General features: G+C 38.2%; 1 protein-coding gene across 1 annotated transcript in view; it reads right to left on the bottom strand.

The window, feature by feature from the left end:
• Nucleotides 1-20,508, bottom strand: part of LOC126106761 (CLK4-associating serine/arginine rich protein) — a 120,508-nt gene that overhangs the window by 52,275 nt on the left and 47,725 nt on the right. Inside the window, exons 6-8 of the mRNA XM_049913134.1 lie at nt 20,218-20,393; nt 13,935-14,008; nt 7,197-7,484 (exon numbers count right to left, since the gene is read on the bottom strand). Of these exons, the coding sequence (XP_049769091.1) occupies nt 7,197-7,484; nt 13,935-14,008; nt 20,218-20,393 (538 nt within the window). The remainder of the gene's footprint in view (nt 1-7,196; nt 7,485-13,934; nt 14,009-20,217; nt 20,394-20,508) is intronic.

Here is a 20,508-nt window from a genome sequence, read left to right as displayed (position 1 = left end):
TTAGATTCGAGTAAATACGGTAAGTATCAACGGAAAACAAAAAGCAAAATTCGAGACAGGGTAGAGTGAGAGGGATAGAGAGAGAGGGATAGGGATAGGGAGAGAGAGAGAGAGAGAGAGAGAGAGAGAGAGAGAGAGAGAGAGAGAGAGTGGGGGGGGTAGGGGGAGAGGGATAGGGAGAGAGGGGGGGTAGGGGGAGAGGGATAGGGAGAGAGAGTGGGGGGGGAGGGGGAGGGGGATAGGGAGAGAGAGTGGGGGGGGGGGGGGGAGGGAGATAGATAGATAGATACAGAGAGATAGAGAGAGAGAATTAAGGAAAAAATATTTTCAAAGCATTTCACAAAAATATACAAATGTAATGATTTGGTGACACAGAATATTCTACTCATCAAAAACCAACTTCAGAAAAACAAAAATCACCAAGTAACTCAAATGGTGCATATTAAGTTTGATAATAAGTACCAGTTATTTACAACGATATTCAACAGTTTGTAAATGTAACACAATATCCTTTATTTATTGTGTCACTTGAGTAGATTCTAATTTATTAACCTGCAGTACGCCATGAGTGGAAAGTTTTTTATTTGCTGACATTCAGAATGTGTGACATGCCTAAGGCATCAAAATTACATAAACGACGTGCAACAGTTCAGTTAAAATTTAACATGATACATCCTAAGTGCTTCAAAATGTGAATAAATCTTGACTTATTCAAATTAACAGTATGGAAACTGTGGAGCAACTAAACTCCACTTTCTTTCTTTCAGTAAATAATTATTATCAAACATGTACTTGTCCAACACGAAATGAACTTTTTTTTTTTTTTTTAATTTCATTTGCTTCCAATCTGGTAATAAATAATGTGTGTGACCAGAATGTTGTTTAATAGCTTTCTATAAGTGATGTTGCCAGTAAAGAGAATGGCTGTCTGTGCAAGTTCATTTTACCATGTGTTAAAAATGCTAGTTTCGTTGTGTGCTCTGAGCAACATCTGATGAACACTGATAGTATATTCTCATAGAGAGGCCGATCTTAGCTTAAAAGTTCATCAACAGTAATTGCAATGAACAATTCTACTCCATTAATCTTTACATGCCACAAACATATTGGCCGAGGCCCTCCTTAACTAAAATCCAAAGCAATCAGTAATTCTTGCATATTACACAATCGTGTCATTTTCTGAAACAACAAATATTTCATTTAGATTTGTTGAAATTTAGTACATTTACAAGAACTCAAAATGAATACAAAAAAAACGATTTAAAACATCTGATGCTCTGTATATTGATCTAATTACATTCCAGAGAATGCCAAACTGTTCTTGCAAACTTTCCACACTGTGTTCTCTTTTCATTACACTTTTTGCTTCCTCCTGCAATGCTACAAAAAAATATACTCAAAGAGTTTTACAAAATTCTCAGTGCTCCCGAACGAAGCCTCTCGATTACATATAGAATTTTTCTAGCTTCACGTGAGGCAGGAAGATTTCTTTAGTTAAAGAGGGAGACAGAGAATGACAAAAAGAAAGAAAGAAACCAATATAAAGTTTCAGATTAGTAGTGAGGTTATTAAATGTGTACTGCAACATGGCTTATTCGTGAGAATGACCTATATTCCACTGAAGAAGCTCACACTGGTGAAAGATGGTCATGTCTCTTACAAACATTTTATGTAGTGCGAACAATACACAGTGCACATCCTGATCTGTGCAAATGGTGCACATACAGTGACATAACACAGCAAAGCATCGTGACTGTAGCTACACTTGCTGGACATAGATATTTATAACTTAATTGTACCCCTTCAAAGTGTCATGAACACCTCAGAGAAAGCAGACATACTACAACTTAAACGTTCAAGACAAACGAAAACTGTAAATCTTAGATCTTAAGTTGAATTTGGTGTGGTCAGACATATTGGATGACACATTTTAAATTATGGGTCATCGATAATTGGATCTCTCTTCACAATTAATGTATGCATTTGAAACAATACAGAATATCATTGTCGAAGATGTGTTCCTCATCCAGTAGCTGGAAGTAGTACAGTGCCACTGACAGGAAACGAAGTCAAGAAGAATAAGTTTGCAACAAGCCGCAGTGCGCGCACGCGCATGCGAGAAAAGGGAACACCACAAATGGTCGACTTAGGATTAATTACATATGACTGTTACAGCGATGCGAAGCAAATGGATTGACAGCAGAGGATAAGCCAAAGCCTTTCATTGACCGCGTTCCCCAGTGGTGCTAATTTCACGTACCCTGTGAGTGTACGTCTAGCAGTGGTGTTTGGAAATCTTAAGTGGAAGCACTAGAGATAATGAAAGTTTGAGTCAATCTTGGTGGCATGCGAATAGAGCCCAATGGTTACGGCAACTGTTCGTTATAAGCAGGAAGTACGAATCCAAATAGATTTTCAACTACCGCTTGTAATATATCACACCTCCCCTGGATGCAACATATTTCCGTGGTTTTATGTAGAGTTTAAAGTTTTCTTTCTTTTTTTTTTTTTTTTTTTTTTCAATAACTGTCACATTACTCATCAGGTGTTTACTTGAGCAATTTTGTATCTGCTGCTGTTATATTTTCAGCTGCCACAAAATAAATGAAAAGTGAGAGGCATACACGATTTTTGATTTCCAGGAGGACGTCAAATTGAACAGATGCAAAGAGAGGCATGGACACGTTGTTCTCACAGATTAAATAACTGGGGGAGTCTGAAAAAACAGTGTGGAACACATTAATTAATAACCTTTTCAGTAATTTTACATATATTTTATCAGGACACTGGAAGACAGCATATCCAAAAAAGTGACAAAAAGATATCTTCCACCAGTCCCGTTGAAGATAATACGAAACACTACATATTCACTGGCTTTAAATCAAAACACAACACATTAAACAGGTATATTAACACAAAAATATGGAAACATTTTCTTCTTGTCTTTTTAAATGATACATACCTTCCTCTTTGATGAAGAGAGTAGGTTTCATTAGCACATAACTGCACTCCATTCCATTATAGCGTCCTAAAAAGATTGTTTGACACAAAGAGGAAAGCCATTCACATGTTTTTATTCATTAAATTTTAAGGTTCTGCAACTCCATCAGTAAACACTGAACCCTTATAAGACACTTTGTTTTCTCATCTGTTTGACTGTTCAAAGCGCAAGGGGTAGACCTATAAAGCTGAAAAATACCCCCCCCCCCCTCCCCACAGTGATGTAAAAAAGTAAAGCTCCTAAGTCAATGCAATCAAAAGATATGGTCATTTATGTCAGATACTTTGATACTCACAAACTTACATTAAAACCTTTAGAATATTTCCCCTTGACATAGACTCGTGAAATTTGGCATGAAGAAAGGTTTCACAGTACAAGAAAATAATCAGAAAATTTGTAATTTGTAATTATATCACATCAAAAAATATTTGATTTCATTTGTCATCCAACTTCAAACTTGAAATTAAAGTACACTCTAAGATGTCGGAATCCATGGGACTGATATCTTACCAATGTCTCTGTCGATAACAGGCAAAAATCATAGAGGTCCTTGATTTCCAGAATGGATGAACTGTCTATATACATTATTAACCCCTTAACATAAAATCCCAAGTTACCTTGATTTTATTATTTTGACAGAAACTTCAATTCCAGTGTATATTCAGGTAACTTAAGAGGAGATCTTGGAAAAAATAAAACCCTGTATATATTTGTTTCTGTAGTGATAGTTACATCTTCGGTTGTTAGAGAGCATCTGGTACTACATTTGTAACCTGCCTTTGATGTTTTGGTTGAGTTTGTTGCCACTTCTGATACTTGACAACGTAACACATGTTTTCAGACTCTCTCCCACACTGTTGTTTAGGCAGTGGATTACTATAGTGATCCTGAGTTTGGCATTGAATTTAGCAGCTCAGAAAGTGAAGAATATGATGTTATTACATCATTAGAAACTGAAAGTGACGATAGTTGAGCGACAAGCGCTCGTCAGTTGTACAAGATAAATACATCAACTGTGCTCCAGCCAACTCCTACAAGATTTATGTTCATAGGAAACAGCTGTGAAATATTTGGTAAGACTTCACAGCTACCTGGAAATTAAAAAATGACTTCAAGTTTCAGGATATTTTAGTCAAAGTGCAGCGCACAAATATAGTATGGTTTTTATTCTGATGATTTTCAAACAATTTTAACGTATTATTTTGAGCTTTAAAAGCATTCTTTACATGTCTCTATGTAATGTCATTCGTAATAGGATGTTTTTCATTAACTTAAAAAAATTATTTTTTGGAACATAATCTCTTTTGAAAAATAGATGTTAAGTTAAGGGGTTAAGTCTGTATGGAACCCTCCTAGGTTGTACAGGGTGCCGCAGTCAAACCTGCATTTATTATTAGTGCGCGGAAGCATTGGAAGTAGTGGGGGGCGAGTAACCAAGGTCACCACTGCATTCCCCAACACAAAGCATTCCAATAGCCACAGAGCAGTGGACTGAGCAACGATGGTCATTTGCAGTGAAAAGAGTTCTACCAAAGCGGTAGCTATGTAGCCACTCGTTTCCGGGCGTATTTTCAGTGTCGTTCCCAGGTGCATTTTCAAATTAATTGTAACGGGCTGGTGCCTTCGGTTAACTCAATAAAAACTTGGGTTGAAAACTAAAAAAATTGGTGAAACAACAAGGAAAAGATGTGGTGGAGCGAAGACACTGCATACTCCCGAGAATGTGGAAAGTGTAAGAACTGCTGTGGGAAGAAGCCCCCGGAGATCAACGTGTAGACAGAGTGTTGCACTTAAAATTTCTGACAGGACTGTTCGAAAGATTTTGAGGTTAAGACTTACGCCACAACCCATACAAAATCAAAGTGGTTAACACTTGGAATAGTAATGACTTCGTGGTTCAACAGCATTTCTGTGAAAGTCTTTTGCAAATGATTGAAGAAAATGAGGAGCTTGTTCACAATCTCTGGGTGAGTGACGAGGCAGATTTTCACCTCAATGGATATGTGAACAAACAGAACTTTAGATACTGGAGTGATCAGAACCCTCACTAACTCCATGAAAAACCCCTGCATTCAACCAAGGTAACGTTTGGTGAGCAATATCCTCATTGGGAATAATAGGTTCTTAGTTTTTTGAGAACTTATGAGGGCAATATGTTACCGTGGATGCTGAGTGCTATTCAACAATGTTAAGGACATTCTTCATACATCAGCTTTGTCAATATGCAGTGAATGATGAAACATTATTTCAACAAGATGGAGCAAGAAGTCACGAAGGCTGCATGAGCATTAATGTTCTCAATTAAGTTGTTCCTAAGTGGACGATTTCCAAGCATGGAGCGATTGCTTGGCCCCCCTGTTCACCCAACCTTACAGCTTGTGATTTTTTCTTACTGGGCTACCTTAACAGCAAAGTGTACGAAGAAGGATCTCATAATGATGGTGATCTCAAAGCAATAATCTGATCTGGCTGGAAATCGAGAGAATTTCTCAGGGTATGCTCCGTCATGTGACGGACAGCTTCGTAAATTTCCTCCGAGAATGCCTTGATCGAGAAGGACGCCATCTTGCCAATGTTATTTTCAAGCAATGAAAAAAATTTGTTGAATGTTTCTTAAATGCTTTTTAACGTAGAATAAGATTGTATTACTAAAATTTTGATATCTGCATTCATGTTTATTTTACACTCATTTAAAAAATGCAAGTTTGACTGCTGCACCCTGTATTAGGCCAATTTTTTATAAACTAGAATAGGTAATTCTCTCAAAATTTGCTATTCCTAATTTTCACACACTGATGATGTCAGAAGGGTTAAATTTACATCTATTGCTGTAATATAGATATATTATTGTAATATGCTGCAGCAATGCGCCACAGTTAAGTCAAGACTCAAGAAACTGGTACCCACTTCCCTCACAAACAAGAACTGGGTGGACATGTCACGACCTCAACACTACTACTAAAAATGCTGTTTGGCTCCCAGGTGGGTGCACCCTCTACCTTGGGCACCACTTTGGCAGTTCGCATGTCGATTCCACTGCTTATTTTATCAACCAGCTTCTTATTGGCTTCGCAAAGCTAAGTGGATTATATTCCAGCCTTACTCCACAGAAAAATCTGGAATCAAACCTGGGATCTCTGTGTTAGGAGGTCTAAACTAACCACTTAAGAGGAGACTTTACACAGCGGCCCTCTCCAAATTTCCTCAAGTTTATATTATTTGAAGGACATGCTCGGATATCCATTTCCGAAAATGGTACGATGCATTTCACAGAAAAATTTGAAACAAATTACCTTTGAACATTAGAATTACGAGTGGTGTTAAAAGTACAAAATATTTGCAATTTATTTCACACTGTTGACAATAGCTAAGAGAATAGTATAATGGACTCGTTATCATAAAGCCACCGTTTCTAATCTCGCTAGCAGTAATTTTTTTTAGTTTTATTTAAATTCCATATTTATTAACAAATAGAAATTTTAATTAAGAAAGAGTGATTCATAATCTCTTAACAAATAATAAAAATGACATCTTTTTATTTTTAATTATTAATCACATGAATATGATAGTGCGGTATTCACTCTAAAATCAAATTTGGTACAAAAATTCAAAATGTCATACAGAAAACAAAATACTTTCATTATCGAAGTAGTTTTCTTCCATTTAACAATAAGGCATTTAGAATGACAGTATTAAATTTTAATTTATTATTGCAGAATCAGTAATGGCCGGAACCACTATTTATTAATTAACATTTCTATTTATTACAAAATGTTACTACTTGTGAGATTCGAATTGATGATTTTACATTTACAAGAGTTTCATGCTATGCACTCAGCTACTGCCAACTATGGAAGCTCATTGCAAATGTTTTATACTCAACAGTACTTTGTACATGGTTTGTACTAACAGCAATAGGAAATCTTCTAATCTCCACAGGCAATTTTTTTATCAAGTTTTTCTGAGAACTGTGTCACGATGTTTTAGGCTACTGGTGCGTAAGCAATGCCCTCAGTATCCAATAAGCATGAAGAAAATCAGAGGGAGAGAGTTTGTAAGGTCCCCTCGCAACACAATTTTGAACTCTGAAATGGAATTATGCACGCACAGTAAAGAACTTCATACTAACAGTGAGACTATTGCCGTAACCAAAAGAACTGATGCCGAATTCGTCCAGTGTGATAAGCATACCGACCGGTTTCGTCGACTGCTGCTGCTCTGACTGCCGGCAGACGACCCCGCCGTGGCGGAACACACTGAGGCATTGCTGCTGTGGTGATAAGACGAGTCGGCACCTCCATAGGACCTCACGTTCACGGGTCCGGGGGCCGCTGTAGGGTGTGTCTGCTCCTCTTCCTCTTCCCCTCCGAAACTGGTGATGTAGGTTATCTGACCTGTATTTACCGGTGAGCGCGAGCGAGAGCGCGACTTTGAAGTAGACACGCGGTAAGGGTCGTAAGTCGGGCTCGTGCGAGCTGCATAGCTGTAAAAAGAAATTTCGACAACTATTCAATGGAGGTGAGAAATTATACGTGCTGAAGAAGCACAAAACTTTAAAGATTCTATCAGCTGTAGCAAAAGCCTGAAAAAAGCATTAATGTTCCTCAAGGTTTTGGTTCTACAATTTCTTAAATTAGCTTTGCTAAAACTCATGCATACAGTGCATGCAAACATATACACAAGCAAATAGTGAAACTGTATCATTGGTCAACAACCCCCATTAAAAACAGAAACAAATCTCGTTGTAACGTTACTATTTAATATAGGGTGAAACCAAGCCCCAACAATATTTCAGACATTATTCATGGGTATTTTCAAAGTATTTTGGTACAGGGAACTTGGGGTCAGCAGTAGCTTGTTACAGTATAACAACTTAGGTTATTCAGCTTATTACCTTCGTTTCTGTTAAAATCTCTTCAAAACAGTGATCATATATAAATATACATACAACAAAAAAACACACAATAATTCATAAGCACTGTGATGCAGTTGCCATCACTGTAGGGACAGCACCATCACGCTGCTCCTCCATCGCATTCAGTGAACATGCACACGATACGTGTATCGACCGACCCAATTGATACAGCTATCCATACTGTGGATTACTATTAATGTACACTACTATCAAACCAAACTCGAGATAGAACAAAGCAATACAGGATGCAGCCTTGAAGGCAAAGAATAAAGAGGGCATTACTGTTACCAAGAGCAAACACCGTGACTCAACGAAACAAATTTGTTTCCAGATAACATACACCGTATAATGACCTGCTGGGCAGACTTTTCAGTGCAATACAGACAGAAAAATAAATCAGGTTAAGAACTCAAAGAAAAAGCAATTATTCTGCAAAAAGGCACTGGAGGCCACAGGTCGCTCATAAAAAAACACTCATTTTAGAAGTGCTATACAGTTAACACAGATTCTTTAAATCTCTTTTTACAGAGGTGCAGTACAAAGACAGTCTTAATTTGACTTATGCACAGTCCACATGCATTACTTCTCTTTCAATATCTGAACCACCACCAGTTATTTAGGTCCCAGATTGTAGTGGAGCGGCGCAACAGCACAGAGCGGAGCTGTGTATTGGGCACCTGCTGCAGCACTGCTTCGTGCCCATGTACAGCGGGGCATGGAGAGGCATGGCAGCCAGCAGGCTCACTCGACTGCACAGACAGCAAATGCGCGAGCCAACCGATCTGTAGTCTTTCTCGAACGATTTTCAAGAAATCACAAGGTAAAAAAATTTGATTCTCACACATCTCGTAGCCTTACTCGTCTGCTTTACGGTGAACTGCCTGTCATTTCATTAATGGTCACAGCTATTGTACTATTTCAAAAGTAAGTAACCTACTGCAAGAATTTTGAAAAGTTTGTATCAAAAAATAGAAGCTGCTATGAATTTGTGTTTGGTGCATGTTAGGTCATATGTTTCTGCGTATGAAATGTAGCTAACATTGAATTATTCTTTAACCTTGAAATAACATTGCTTGCTATCACCAATCTCGAGAAAATGGATCGTCCCAAACTCGTGTGCCAGCGAAAAAGCCACAATGACGCGTTCGTAACATTCCTTATATCTCATAAACGGTTTTGGCAAATGATAGTACACAAAGAGGAAAATATTTTGCCGTATAATTAAAATACAATATTTCCGTATTTAACAAGTATTCAGGCAACTACAAATTTTTCTGATGAAATAACGTCATTTTTAAGTCCATCGATAGCTGATCATTTGAGAATTGTTACTATTTCTTAGAAACCTGAAGAAGTTTTTGAGACATGGCTCTGACATTTACTATAGGATTCACAACCACTGTAAGTACTTGGAGTCAATTACCAAAGTGTAGAGGGATTGGCTCTTGGCATTCTACAAGTGAATGCCTTTTTCTAAATACTGTAAATGATTATATAAATTTATAACTGCATTCGGTGATGTTGACAGGAAATGCCCAGAATATTGTAGTGCAATGTTTTATAGTAATAAAAATTTTCATTGAATCGTACTACAAGCTGTTGCAGATCCTCAGGAGAAATTCATTATCATCAATGTTCAGAAATATGGGTAGGAAAGTGAAGGTAGTAGATTTATTCTTCTAGTGTACTTCACTAGAAGGGGAGCTTAACCTATCACCAGACTTTCCGCTACTAAATACATCAGCTGGATTGACATTTGTATTCATTGGAGATTTCAAATGAGGTTGTCTAAATGAGATGATTTTAAAAACTTTCTCACGCAATAAAACATGATTTTCATCCTTTTCTCAGTTGTGCTACTTCAGCATTTTTATCAACTCTAATTTTCAGACAGTGAAAGATGCAAGAGATTAATGAAATGTATTCTGAATTTATTGTCAGTAATACTGTGGGGGCCTCATCACATAACTTGTCCAAAATGAATCTGATGTGACGGTAGTTTTTTCGCCGTTCCCGTAAAGAACAGAGTAAAAGCAGCTGCTTTCAAAGCTTCTGCTGATACCATTTTCTCTACAGCACAACAAAATAAACAAGTGTCAGCATCAGCACTGAGTCTACTGCCCACAGCAACAGCCAAATGCTGCTAGCGTTGCCCGAACGCAGCCAGAGTAATTCGAACACACTGGTCACTGCTCTGTGAAATAAACACGTCTGAATCGCTCTGCTCTGGACTAATATAATCACGCACACAACAACGGTTTGATTCGCCAGCACTGCTCTGCTCACCGCACAGCTCTGATCAAGCTACGCCGCTCCACAATAAACGCAGCCTAAAAACCAACATTTCTACTCTTTTTTGATTTCTAACTTTCAGCCATAGCTTTCCAGACCATATAACAATATTCCAAACATATAATCAAAATGACTACACATTTATGAAACTGCAGAAAATGTATGTTAAATGTATCTCACATTCATAACTCAAAAAAATACAGCTGTTTTCTTGTCCGTGACTCCCACAACAGTGATTCAAATAGATTACTGCTATAAAAGTATACAGTATGTTAAATTACTGCACCACTGCCTTATAAATCATATGCAACCTGCATTGCTCAAACCATATAATTCCCAATGCTCCAGGTTTCCTTCTCGGATACCTACGGATGCCGTGGGCTCCTTATATTCAACATGTGAATCATCTGCAAATATTTCCTCAATGCAAATGAAATGGGATTACAAAGGAAATATTTTCTGAGCAATAATAAGAGTTTGGAGCATAAACAAAAGTGTGTCAATGTCAGATGTGCAGAAGCAACGCAAAGTGTATCACACGACTTTCAGCCAATCACTCGTCCGTCACTTTCTTGTCCATTCCGTGCAGATCGTGCCGTGTTCTTAATACTGAATGTTCATGAATACTGTTCACTGCTGAGCTCGTGATTTCGGTATACGGACTGTGCAAAGAATATTCGGTAAAGCTATCACATTTGAGACTGTGGTTCAGCTGTTTTCAAGTTGTCGTGCGAGTAACACAACAAAAAGAAGTACCAGATCTACAGAATTCCATGAAAAATATTTTTGAGAACAACACAAGAAATCAATCATGCTGGCTCATCTCAAATTTATTACAAACATGAAACTTATGTCAAACAAAACCATGCAAGGCGAATGTGATTAAAAATGAATGATAGGGACAGAGGACTAAAAGTTCCAGTTGGCAAAGATAGTCAACCTTTAGTGCTCCATGTTGGATCAGCAGTGACTGGGTTCAGTCCCCGAGAGCAAACAGCTTTTTAAGGTACAAAAGGCCAAGAACTCTAAGATTACTATTCTGAAATGGCATAGTGTCTTTAAATGGCAGTTTAAAGAACAATTGTTGCTTTATCTCACTTTACATTTGGTTACTGTCATGTATAATGTGAGCATTCACATTGTACAAGTGAACTAAACTACATCTACGAATACCAAACCCAAAGAGACTTGTCTGACTGGCCTCTAACAGAATACCTCAAAGTTCATCACAGACAGTATGTCATGTCCACAAGCCTGTGTACTGAGTTTACGAGATATACGAAACTGCAAAGCAGCATGGACATCATGTTGTTGTATTAAAAAAGAAAATCATCATATGCGATTATTGGCAGAGAGACCCTATCTGGGGGTTTTTCAACCCCCTAGTGCAAGTCTTTTTTTATTTGACACCATTTTGAAAACTTGTGTATCAATGGTGACGAGGAGATGATGATGATGATGATAACAACGCAACACCTATACCCTGAGAGGATAAAATCTAAATTCATTACAGATAACCAAGCAGAAAAATCCACTTTGGTTTCTGTTGTGTAATACAGGTTGGTTATCATACACCTTTTGCTACTTGAGAGGGTCCCACGAAAAACAAAGTTATCCTAGGAGAGTGAAACTTTGTGCAAACATTTGTAAGGGCACGGAGAAGAGAAATAACAAATAAACCACTTCAAGAAACACATTTTAATTTCCAAATGAGAGGGTTCAAATATGGTAATATTGTCAGTTACACACTTTGGAATGATCGACCAATGGTTCAGTTTGCTTTGGGAGAAGCCGGCAGCCAATTGCGCCTCACACTGTTTGTAGAAGTTACTGTTGCCATGTCTGAGAATCCTGGATGCAATGTCAATCCTCAAGCAATGCCACAACAGCTGAACATTCCGCGGTCAACTGTTCTACAAGTGCTGAGAATAAGTGCGAAGTGGTAACCGTACAAACTTCACATCACTCACGCTCGACACACGTGACTCGCATTCAAATAGACTTTGAACTTATGTTGCTTGCAAGGGTTAAAGTTGATGACACGGTGGCCTAGGAAGATTTTGTGGTGCAATGAAGAAAACTTTATGCTCACTGGGGCAGTGAAAACTAACAGTTGTTGCATCATTTGGGGATCACCACCACCAGCAAACGTTCAAGAAATGCCCCTGCATAGTGAACGTGTCACTGTGTGGTGTGGCTTTACAGCACTGTTTACAGTTGGTCCACTTTTCTTTGAGGAACTCGAATCCCGAGGACCAAAGATACACAGTTGAATGGCACATATTACTGTAATCTGCTTTGCCAACATGTTATATCTGTTCTACAAGAGAGAGGTGCTCTGGACTCAATTGTTCTCATGCACAATGGTGCTGCACCTCAAAATGCTCGTGAGGTCACTCAGTTACACCATAACACATTTTGAGAAAACCAAATCATTGGCTAATTGTTCCAAGCTGAGTAACCACCAAAATTACAATATCTGAATCCTCCCTTTCATGTGGAAATTAAAGTGCGTTTCTTTCAATGGTTCACTCATTACTTCTCTTTCACATGTCCATACAAAAGCCTCCAAAACGTTTCACTGTCTTACAATTACTCATTTTTCATGGGGGACCTCTCAAGTAGCGAAAGTTTAATTATAGCCACCACATGCATTTGGCAAAGTGTGAGCAACACTTTTGATGGTATAATTTCAGACACCATTTTTCTGGTTTGAAACTCCCCCTTCCAAAAACCGCACATAAATATTCAATGACACATATGTTTATCCCACATTTATCTCACGTTTTAACAATCGGGATGCCACCCAAATACTATTGTTTCACACCATTGATACTCAACTAATACATATCCCCCTGAAACCTATGACCACAACTCAGTGGAGTGTGATATGCCTTCTATGGTGTAACCAATTCCCTTATGGTTATAAATCCATCCTTTCCATCTTCATCCTCATATTTTGAAGGTTATCTACATTATGTGTATTTTCCTTCCAAGATGAATCCCACTCATTACCACTAAAGCTTTATTTTTTTACTAGTATTCATTTCTGTAAATTAATATTATATTTGCAGAAACATTTCCCAACCTGAATCAGTACAATTTGAGAAAAGACACAGCATTTCTGGCTTTATATATTTTCGTCTAATCTGTATAAAATTACTGTTCACCAGCCACAACATCTATTGAGCAAATATCCCAAAATGTATAGTCCCGCTTCATAAGCTCTGGAAGGCACATAGGAAAGTGAACAAATCTTACATCCAAAGTAGTCTGTCTCTACAGTCTGCATAAATAATTTCACTGAACAGCCAGTGAGACGAAAGACTATGTAAGATCAAATGTAGCAATTGGCTATAGCATGAAACTTCTTACGGAAGTCCGCATCAGCAAAGGAAGAGAGAATGTAACGGTCCGAGTGTATATTTGGATATTACGTGTCAACAGTTTTAATGCATAGATTTCTGAATCTCACTAGCAGCATTTTAAGAGTTAATTGTACAGGTGAACTTATGTTTCACCTACCAGTAGTATTACTTATGTCCTCCATCTCGGGCTTTGTATACCCAATAATGTAACCTTAGTAAAGCAAAGAGTTGTCTGTGTACCAAAATTTACAATATACACAAATCTGTTTGGATGAATGTGCAAAATGTATTGATTACACTTGACTGCTTCTATGTTTTCTCCTGTGCCTTTGCCACAGCTAATATTTCAAGTTGTTACCTTGGGGGGCTGATTTTCCTGCCCTGTAGACGTCTTTCTCTGAATGCCCTCCTTTCACGCCGAGATTTTCTTCCCTGTAACAGAGTGAAGTCTTCTAACAACCAAAACACACACGAAAATAAATCTTGTCCGTAGGCGAAAAATTATTGCTATGCCAAATCAAATAACACACTCAGGCTTACGTTAAACCTGTTTTGTCTTTTCCTAAGGGGGAGGAGGCAGAGGGAGGGGGGGGAAGAACACAATGATTGAATGGGAAAGACAGCAACAGATTTTCACTATATAAATGAACAAATCAGAGGGCAGTGCAAGACCAAGCAAATAATAAATTAAAAACACTGCATTTCATTGCAAATCAACAATCATAACTAGAACATTATTGGAATTTATTAAAACATTTGTTCCACAACAACATTGTGTGTTGACTGTGTAGTGTCTTAACTGCCTTCTACTTCCATATAATGCACATTAATCAAAATTAGACAAGAGCAACTCATTGCCTCTACAACAGACACAGACGCAAGACATGTCCCATAATCATCCCATCACCTGTTCAGTCACAGGCATCTCCTATCACATAAAACTGATAGAGGTACACAAGGTACCCTCCGCCACACACCGTCAGGTGGCTTGCGGAGTATGGATGTAGATGTAGAATATAATGCAGGGCTACATGTGAAAGCCGTCATGTGATTTACAACCTATGCTGCAACTACTTTCTAGCTTTATACACAGGCACGACAACCGAGAATCTTTCTGCCCACACAAATAGCCACCGACAAACTGCGGCCAAGAGACGGCTGGACAACCCACCTGCTGAACATGCTACCAAACACAGCATGCCTCACTTCAATGACTGCTCCATAGCCTGTCATCTGGATCCTTCCTATCAGTTTTTCTGAAACGTGCAGGTGGAAACTCTTCCTGCAATACATCCTATGTTCCCATAACCCCTACCCTTTACCTATCTACCCCCTTGCCTGCTGCCACTCCAGCACTACATAGCCTCTTATTCCACCTCTCCCCTACCTCTCCCGTTCCCGACCCCTCCCAACTACAAGTAGCTGTCCTATCTTGTCCTCACCAAGTCCCTACATGCTTTCCCAAGCAGCACTACACATTCCCCCACCATGACCCTACTACAGTCAAACCTCCATATAATGATTACCAATCAAACCATAAACCAAGGCACAGTGATAATTTTATATGGCCCTGTCTGATTTCCTATATGTACTATGTTAATTACCCCTCATTACAACAATGAGGTAAATTTAGCAACACACTGTTATTACGAAGACAAAATTTCAAGGAGTTTACTATTTTCCTACTTCTAAGCAGCTCACTATAGCGGTAGGTATTGTTCATTTAGCTACTAGACTTTCAGCGGTTTATTTCCAGAAGCTTCGCTACATACTACAGTAGCGCATTTATTCTAGCGGTAAAGAGTGTTTAGCTTGTCCGTTCATTGTTGAGCTTCAGTAGCAGACACTAGCATTTCGTTGGGCTCATACACAGCTTATCTCCGTGATTTTTGCAATCTGTGAATGTTTTTAGTTAATGTAAACGCTTTGGACTTTGCTAGGATTTAGACAATGGCTGGAACTCTGAAACAAATAAGGTTGGAGACAAAAATGGAGGTTTTCAAGGACACTGATAACGGACTGAAAGAAGTTAGATGTGGCGAGGAAGTATGGATTTGCACAATGAATGTTAGCTACATTCCTTAAAAAATGAAAAGAAATTGAATAAAGTTTTGTACGTGGCAAATTTAACCCTTCAAGAAAAAGAATGAAGATGGCTGCTGCTGACGATGTGGACAGTGGCTACACTGCAGCGGTTTGATGAGGTGTGTGCGCAGAATGTACCAATTAATGGTCCGTCAATACTGTTAGAAAAATACCGTCCTGAAAATTTGTACAATGCAGATGAGACGGGATTGTTTTGTTCTAGCCAAAGAAGTTGATGAGGAGAATGTGATTGTGAAATGCTGGCAAAATGCAAGAACTTCTGAAAGTGAAGATGTTGGTGAGACTGTTGTGGTGGATGAAATAACGCAGGATGATATTCAAAGCAATCTGGAGATTTATTCAGCAGTTATTGGTAAAACCATAGATGCTTCAGTAGTTGAATAATTGCCAGTGGATGATGAGGCGTTGGTGTTTGAAACATATACCGACGAATCTCTCACCAAGGAGTTTAAAGGTAATTCGCCTGCTGAGATTCTGACAATGACAATGATGTGACAAGTGTGAATCCCTCGCCTCTGCTGGAGCTAATAGGTCATTTGGAAACCATTCAGCAGCAAGAAACATCTTCAATCCCTAGTATTTTAGTGCAGCAGTTGATTGCATTAGAGGTGATATAGACAATATTCACAAGAGAATTTTTAAGAAAAAAGAAACAAAGGAAAAATAAGTGAATTTTTCTGTGCACAAAAGTAAGATATACTAAAGGTACAGTATTAATAAATGAAGGAACAAAATGTGTTTCATTATTTGTCTTTTTATGTTATTTTTCATCACATAAGTACTACAGTAACTTACTTCTCAGCCACAAAAACATGGCTCCTTGCCCCAAGTTGCGATAACAAAACCTCATCATAACAATAACCCTTGTACAACAATTTAATTTTCATGTTCTCGTGAAATTTGTTTTCCATTGTTTGACTGTTATGAAACATTACCATTACCACACCAAATCTCAATACTTGTAGCAGTAACCTCTCTAAGACTCTTTTCTCCTGTAACTACCTAATAAATCTCCCAAACAATATCATCCTCCACAATATTAGCACAGCTCTCATTTCTAAAAATGTTAGAAGCCACTCTTCCCCCTCTTGTGACTTAGTACTGCCCAGGCCTTGAATGACACTACCGATTACTTCAACAAGGCTTTTACAATATTAAGTCTTAAAATAAGAACACACTTCCTTGATATCCTCCCCAGACAGCTTAGTTTTCAGTCAGCAACATACCTGTGAAACACGTGACATTCACATATCAGTTCCCACTTCAAAACCTACATTACACATGTACATAATATAACTTACTCCAGCTACACTAAAAGTTAAAACCAACATCAAAAGCAGAAGCACTGATGATGTTAACCAACTGACATGTTCGGAAGAAGTGGGGTCAACTTACAGCTATCTACGTTTTACTATAAGAATCTTTATTTACTCATCAACATCAACTTTGCCTCCATCAAAGTAATCCCGCTCAGATATAACACACTTGTGCAACCATTTTTTCCAATCTTGGAAACACTTCTGGAACTCATTTTTCATTATGGTGTTCAGCTGCTTCAGCTATTCTGCTTTTGCCTCATCAATCGTGGCAAAATGACATCCTTTCGAGTTCTCTTAAGCCTTGGTAATAGAAAGAAGTTGCAGGGGCAGAGTCCAGCGAATATGGTGCCTGAGGCAATATAACAGTTTTGTTTTTTTGCCAAAAAAATTACAAACAAACATTGAGGTGTGAGTGGGAGCAGTATTGTGATGTGATTTGCACGAGTGGTTTTGCCACAGTTCTGGTCTTTTTCCTTCAGATTGCTTTGAAGCAAAGGGCTTGTAACTTCTAGGTAGTATTCCTCACTGCCACATCACAGTAAGGCAGGAACTTGTGGTGCGCTATCCCACTTCAATGGAAGGAAACCGTGAGAAGGACCTGCACATGTTATCCAACTAGTTGAATATTTTTCAGTCTTGGTTCTTCGGGCAGTTTCCACTGGGATGATTGGGCCTTGGTTTCAACGTCATATCCATATACATGTTCCGTCCTCTGAATGTTCTGCATCATTGTCAACTTCATTCAGCAATACTTGAGCTATGTCTATGCAATTGTCAACATCCAATAATTTCGGAACAAACTTTGCTGCTACACATTTCATGCCCAAAACATTCTAAAAAATTGCTTGGCACAGGCCAATGGATATGCTGACATCTGTGAGTCAGCAACTTTTCAGAACCATTTCCTTTGTTTCTTCCACAATGTCTTCAGTAATATATTTGCTAGGGCATGAAGGGTGGTCGTATCTTAAACACCATCTTGACCCACTTTGAAACATTTATACCACTTGTAAACTCTTGTCTTACTGACAGTAGGTTCGCCAAGAGCCACAGTCAACATTTCAAATGAGATGCTGTACTTTACTCCATTTTTAAAGAAAATTTAATGTAATTTCTTTAAACCATCTTTTTAGAAAATAAAAATTCACCGAGCACTCGAAAACACATATAACCTTCTAGACTCGACAATAAACTAACTTTTCAAAGCATATGATAACACAAACATATACTCCACTCTCAGTCACTTGCACAGTGTTAATCACAACATTCACGTATCTACCCGAAGAAACTTAAAGTTGAAAAATCAAATAAGTCTAATTGTGAAGATGACAGATCAACATTTACTGAACAAATGCTAAGAAGACGTAATTTACCCACACAGAAGGCCACCTACAAAACTCTCGTTGGATCAATACTCAAGTAAAGTTAGTCAGTCCAGCACACTTACCAAGCTGAAATATCTTTACAAACAGAAGATGATTCAATGGTGAGTTGCAATTTTTGTCACAGTTTGTGCAGTCAGCATGTGAACATCATAGAAATGCTCAAAAAACTTCAATGAGACATACTAGAAGGAAGACACTGTCCAATGTGGACAGCCATACTCTCAAAATTCCAAGAGGATGTTTCAATTGGAGCCAAGAAACCCATTACTTCTTCCAACTTGCATCTCATAAATTCAAGCCCATTGTCCAAGAATGGACCAAGGAAAAAAGGTATCCGCAGCACACAGTGTTCAACAACAGGACAATTACATATGTGAAGATACAAATGTACAAGTCACACTAAATTTGGTCAATACAGTGAGGATAAACATAGTGTGTGTCTATATTCTGTGAGATGTTATAGGTGTAAAATCACTAGATCTAAGTATCATGAAACATCCTAAGAACAGTAGCCCATGATGTGTAACAATCTGGTGTATGTTTGAACAATAGTATTTTTTACATAAAATGGGACAGCAGGAAAGAATTTGAATGACATGGTAGGAGATATGTTTTTAAACAGGGTTTTGCATACTTCATCTGCTTCAGTAACATGATGTAAATAATAAAGTACTAAGAATAATAATTTTACTGTGGAAGTATCACCCACCAAAATTAAATCGGTTTCAATGCTTAATTTTAACATAAATTCTAATTTGCTTCACAATTGTTTAATCAATTACTTTTCTAAATTACGTTACTATTACTAAAAACACTGCTGAAAACTCAAAGCAAAGTAATGCAATGTTAATTTAAAGTCCTAGGACATATCACATACCACAACACTCTTACATTGGAGGGACTGTTACCACACACGTCCTTTTTAATAAAATTTGCTGGCTACGATTATATCAATTCTATAGCGAGAGTATTTCTAACATTGAAAGATGTGTGCTTCAGTCATTTGCTGGGGAAAGAAGTGAGCTTTTGCACATCTATTAGTGGCTTTAAACTAAAAAGCTAAACATAATTCCACCGAATATAGTGACATGTAATCATATAAAAAATGAAAAATCAAGCAGCCAAATAGTATCCTCCTTATCATTAATATTACACAACCAATTAATACTTACACTGAAGAATGTGCTGCATACTGTGTTCTACATATTCTTTGAACGACAATGTTTTTGAGTGTCTGGAATCACATATATCTTCTTCTGAGATCAAGTTCTTGAGTTTAAATTCTGGCCAAATTTGTTAACAAGGATCTTTTAAAATCCTTCCGGAAAAGAACAATCAGTGCCACTGACACTCAATATTAATTAACAGCAGTTTGTGTAATGGAGTAGTCGCTAGTTCGTTACTTCGTACATGTCTATTTTCCAAGAGTATGAAATTTATGACACCAAAGAGTTGCTGTTTACCTTCCATCAACACTTGCAAATAAATCCTACATTACAAAACACACGTCTCTCCTGGTACCAACGCCAACCAAACTGCAGGATTCCATTTCCTTCTCCTCTCACACTACAGGCCAAGTTCCTGAAATAATGCTGAAATGGCAACTGATTCAGGACAGAGTTCCTACAGTGGTCCACAAAATAAGGGAGAAAATCCTTAGGGACAGAAGAGCACGACAGTGCTTCGGCCATGCAGACATACTTATGCTCTGATTCACCCGCAGCGCAGCAAGAGTGCATTTGCAATCTCGATGGCGCAGCGGCACACCAGTACACCCGACAGAGGCAGCGTATAGCTCAACGGGAGCAACACGACCGAAGCCGTCGCTTACCGAGTACATGGCCTTTTCCTCCTCTTGCTCACGTGCCAGTCTCAGAGACTCCTTTTCTTCAATGTCCTGGTTGAGAAAAGAGAAGAAATCGTTCCCATTCATACCGTATGCGGCACCGCACACGTTGAGCTCGTGTGCCTGCTGCGGGCCAATTTGACTGACGTCCACGCACAGATCTGGAATAAATGCCCCCTGCTCATTTAGTAAAAATAATAGTTTGAACATATTTTTGAATTAAAAGCATTGTACACAGAAAAATATGAAATCAGATTTAGTCAGCTATACATACAG

Source organism: Schistocerca cancellata, chromosome 10 (genome assembly GCF_023864275.1).
Source record: "Schistocerca cancellata isolate TAMUIC-IGC-003103 chromosome 10, iqSchCanc2.1, whole genome shotgun sequence".
Taxonomy (NCBI): domain Eukaryota; kingdom Metazoa; phylum Arthropoda; class Insecta; order Orthoptera; family Acrididae; genus Schistocerca; species Schistocerca cancellata.
The sequence above is the reverse complement of the archived record's forward strand: the minus strand, read 5'-3'. Positions and strand labels throughout refer to the sequence as shown.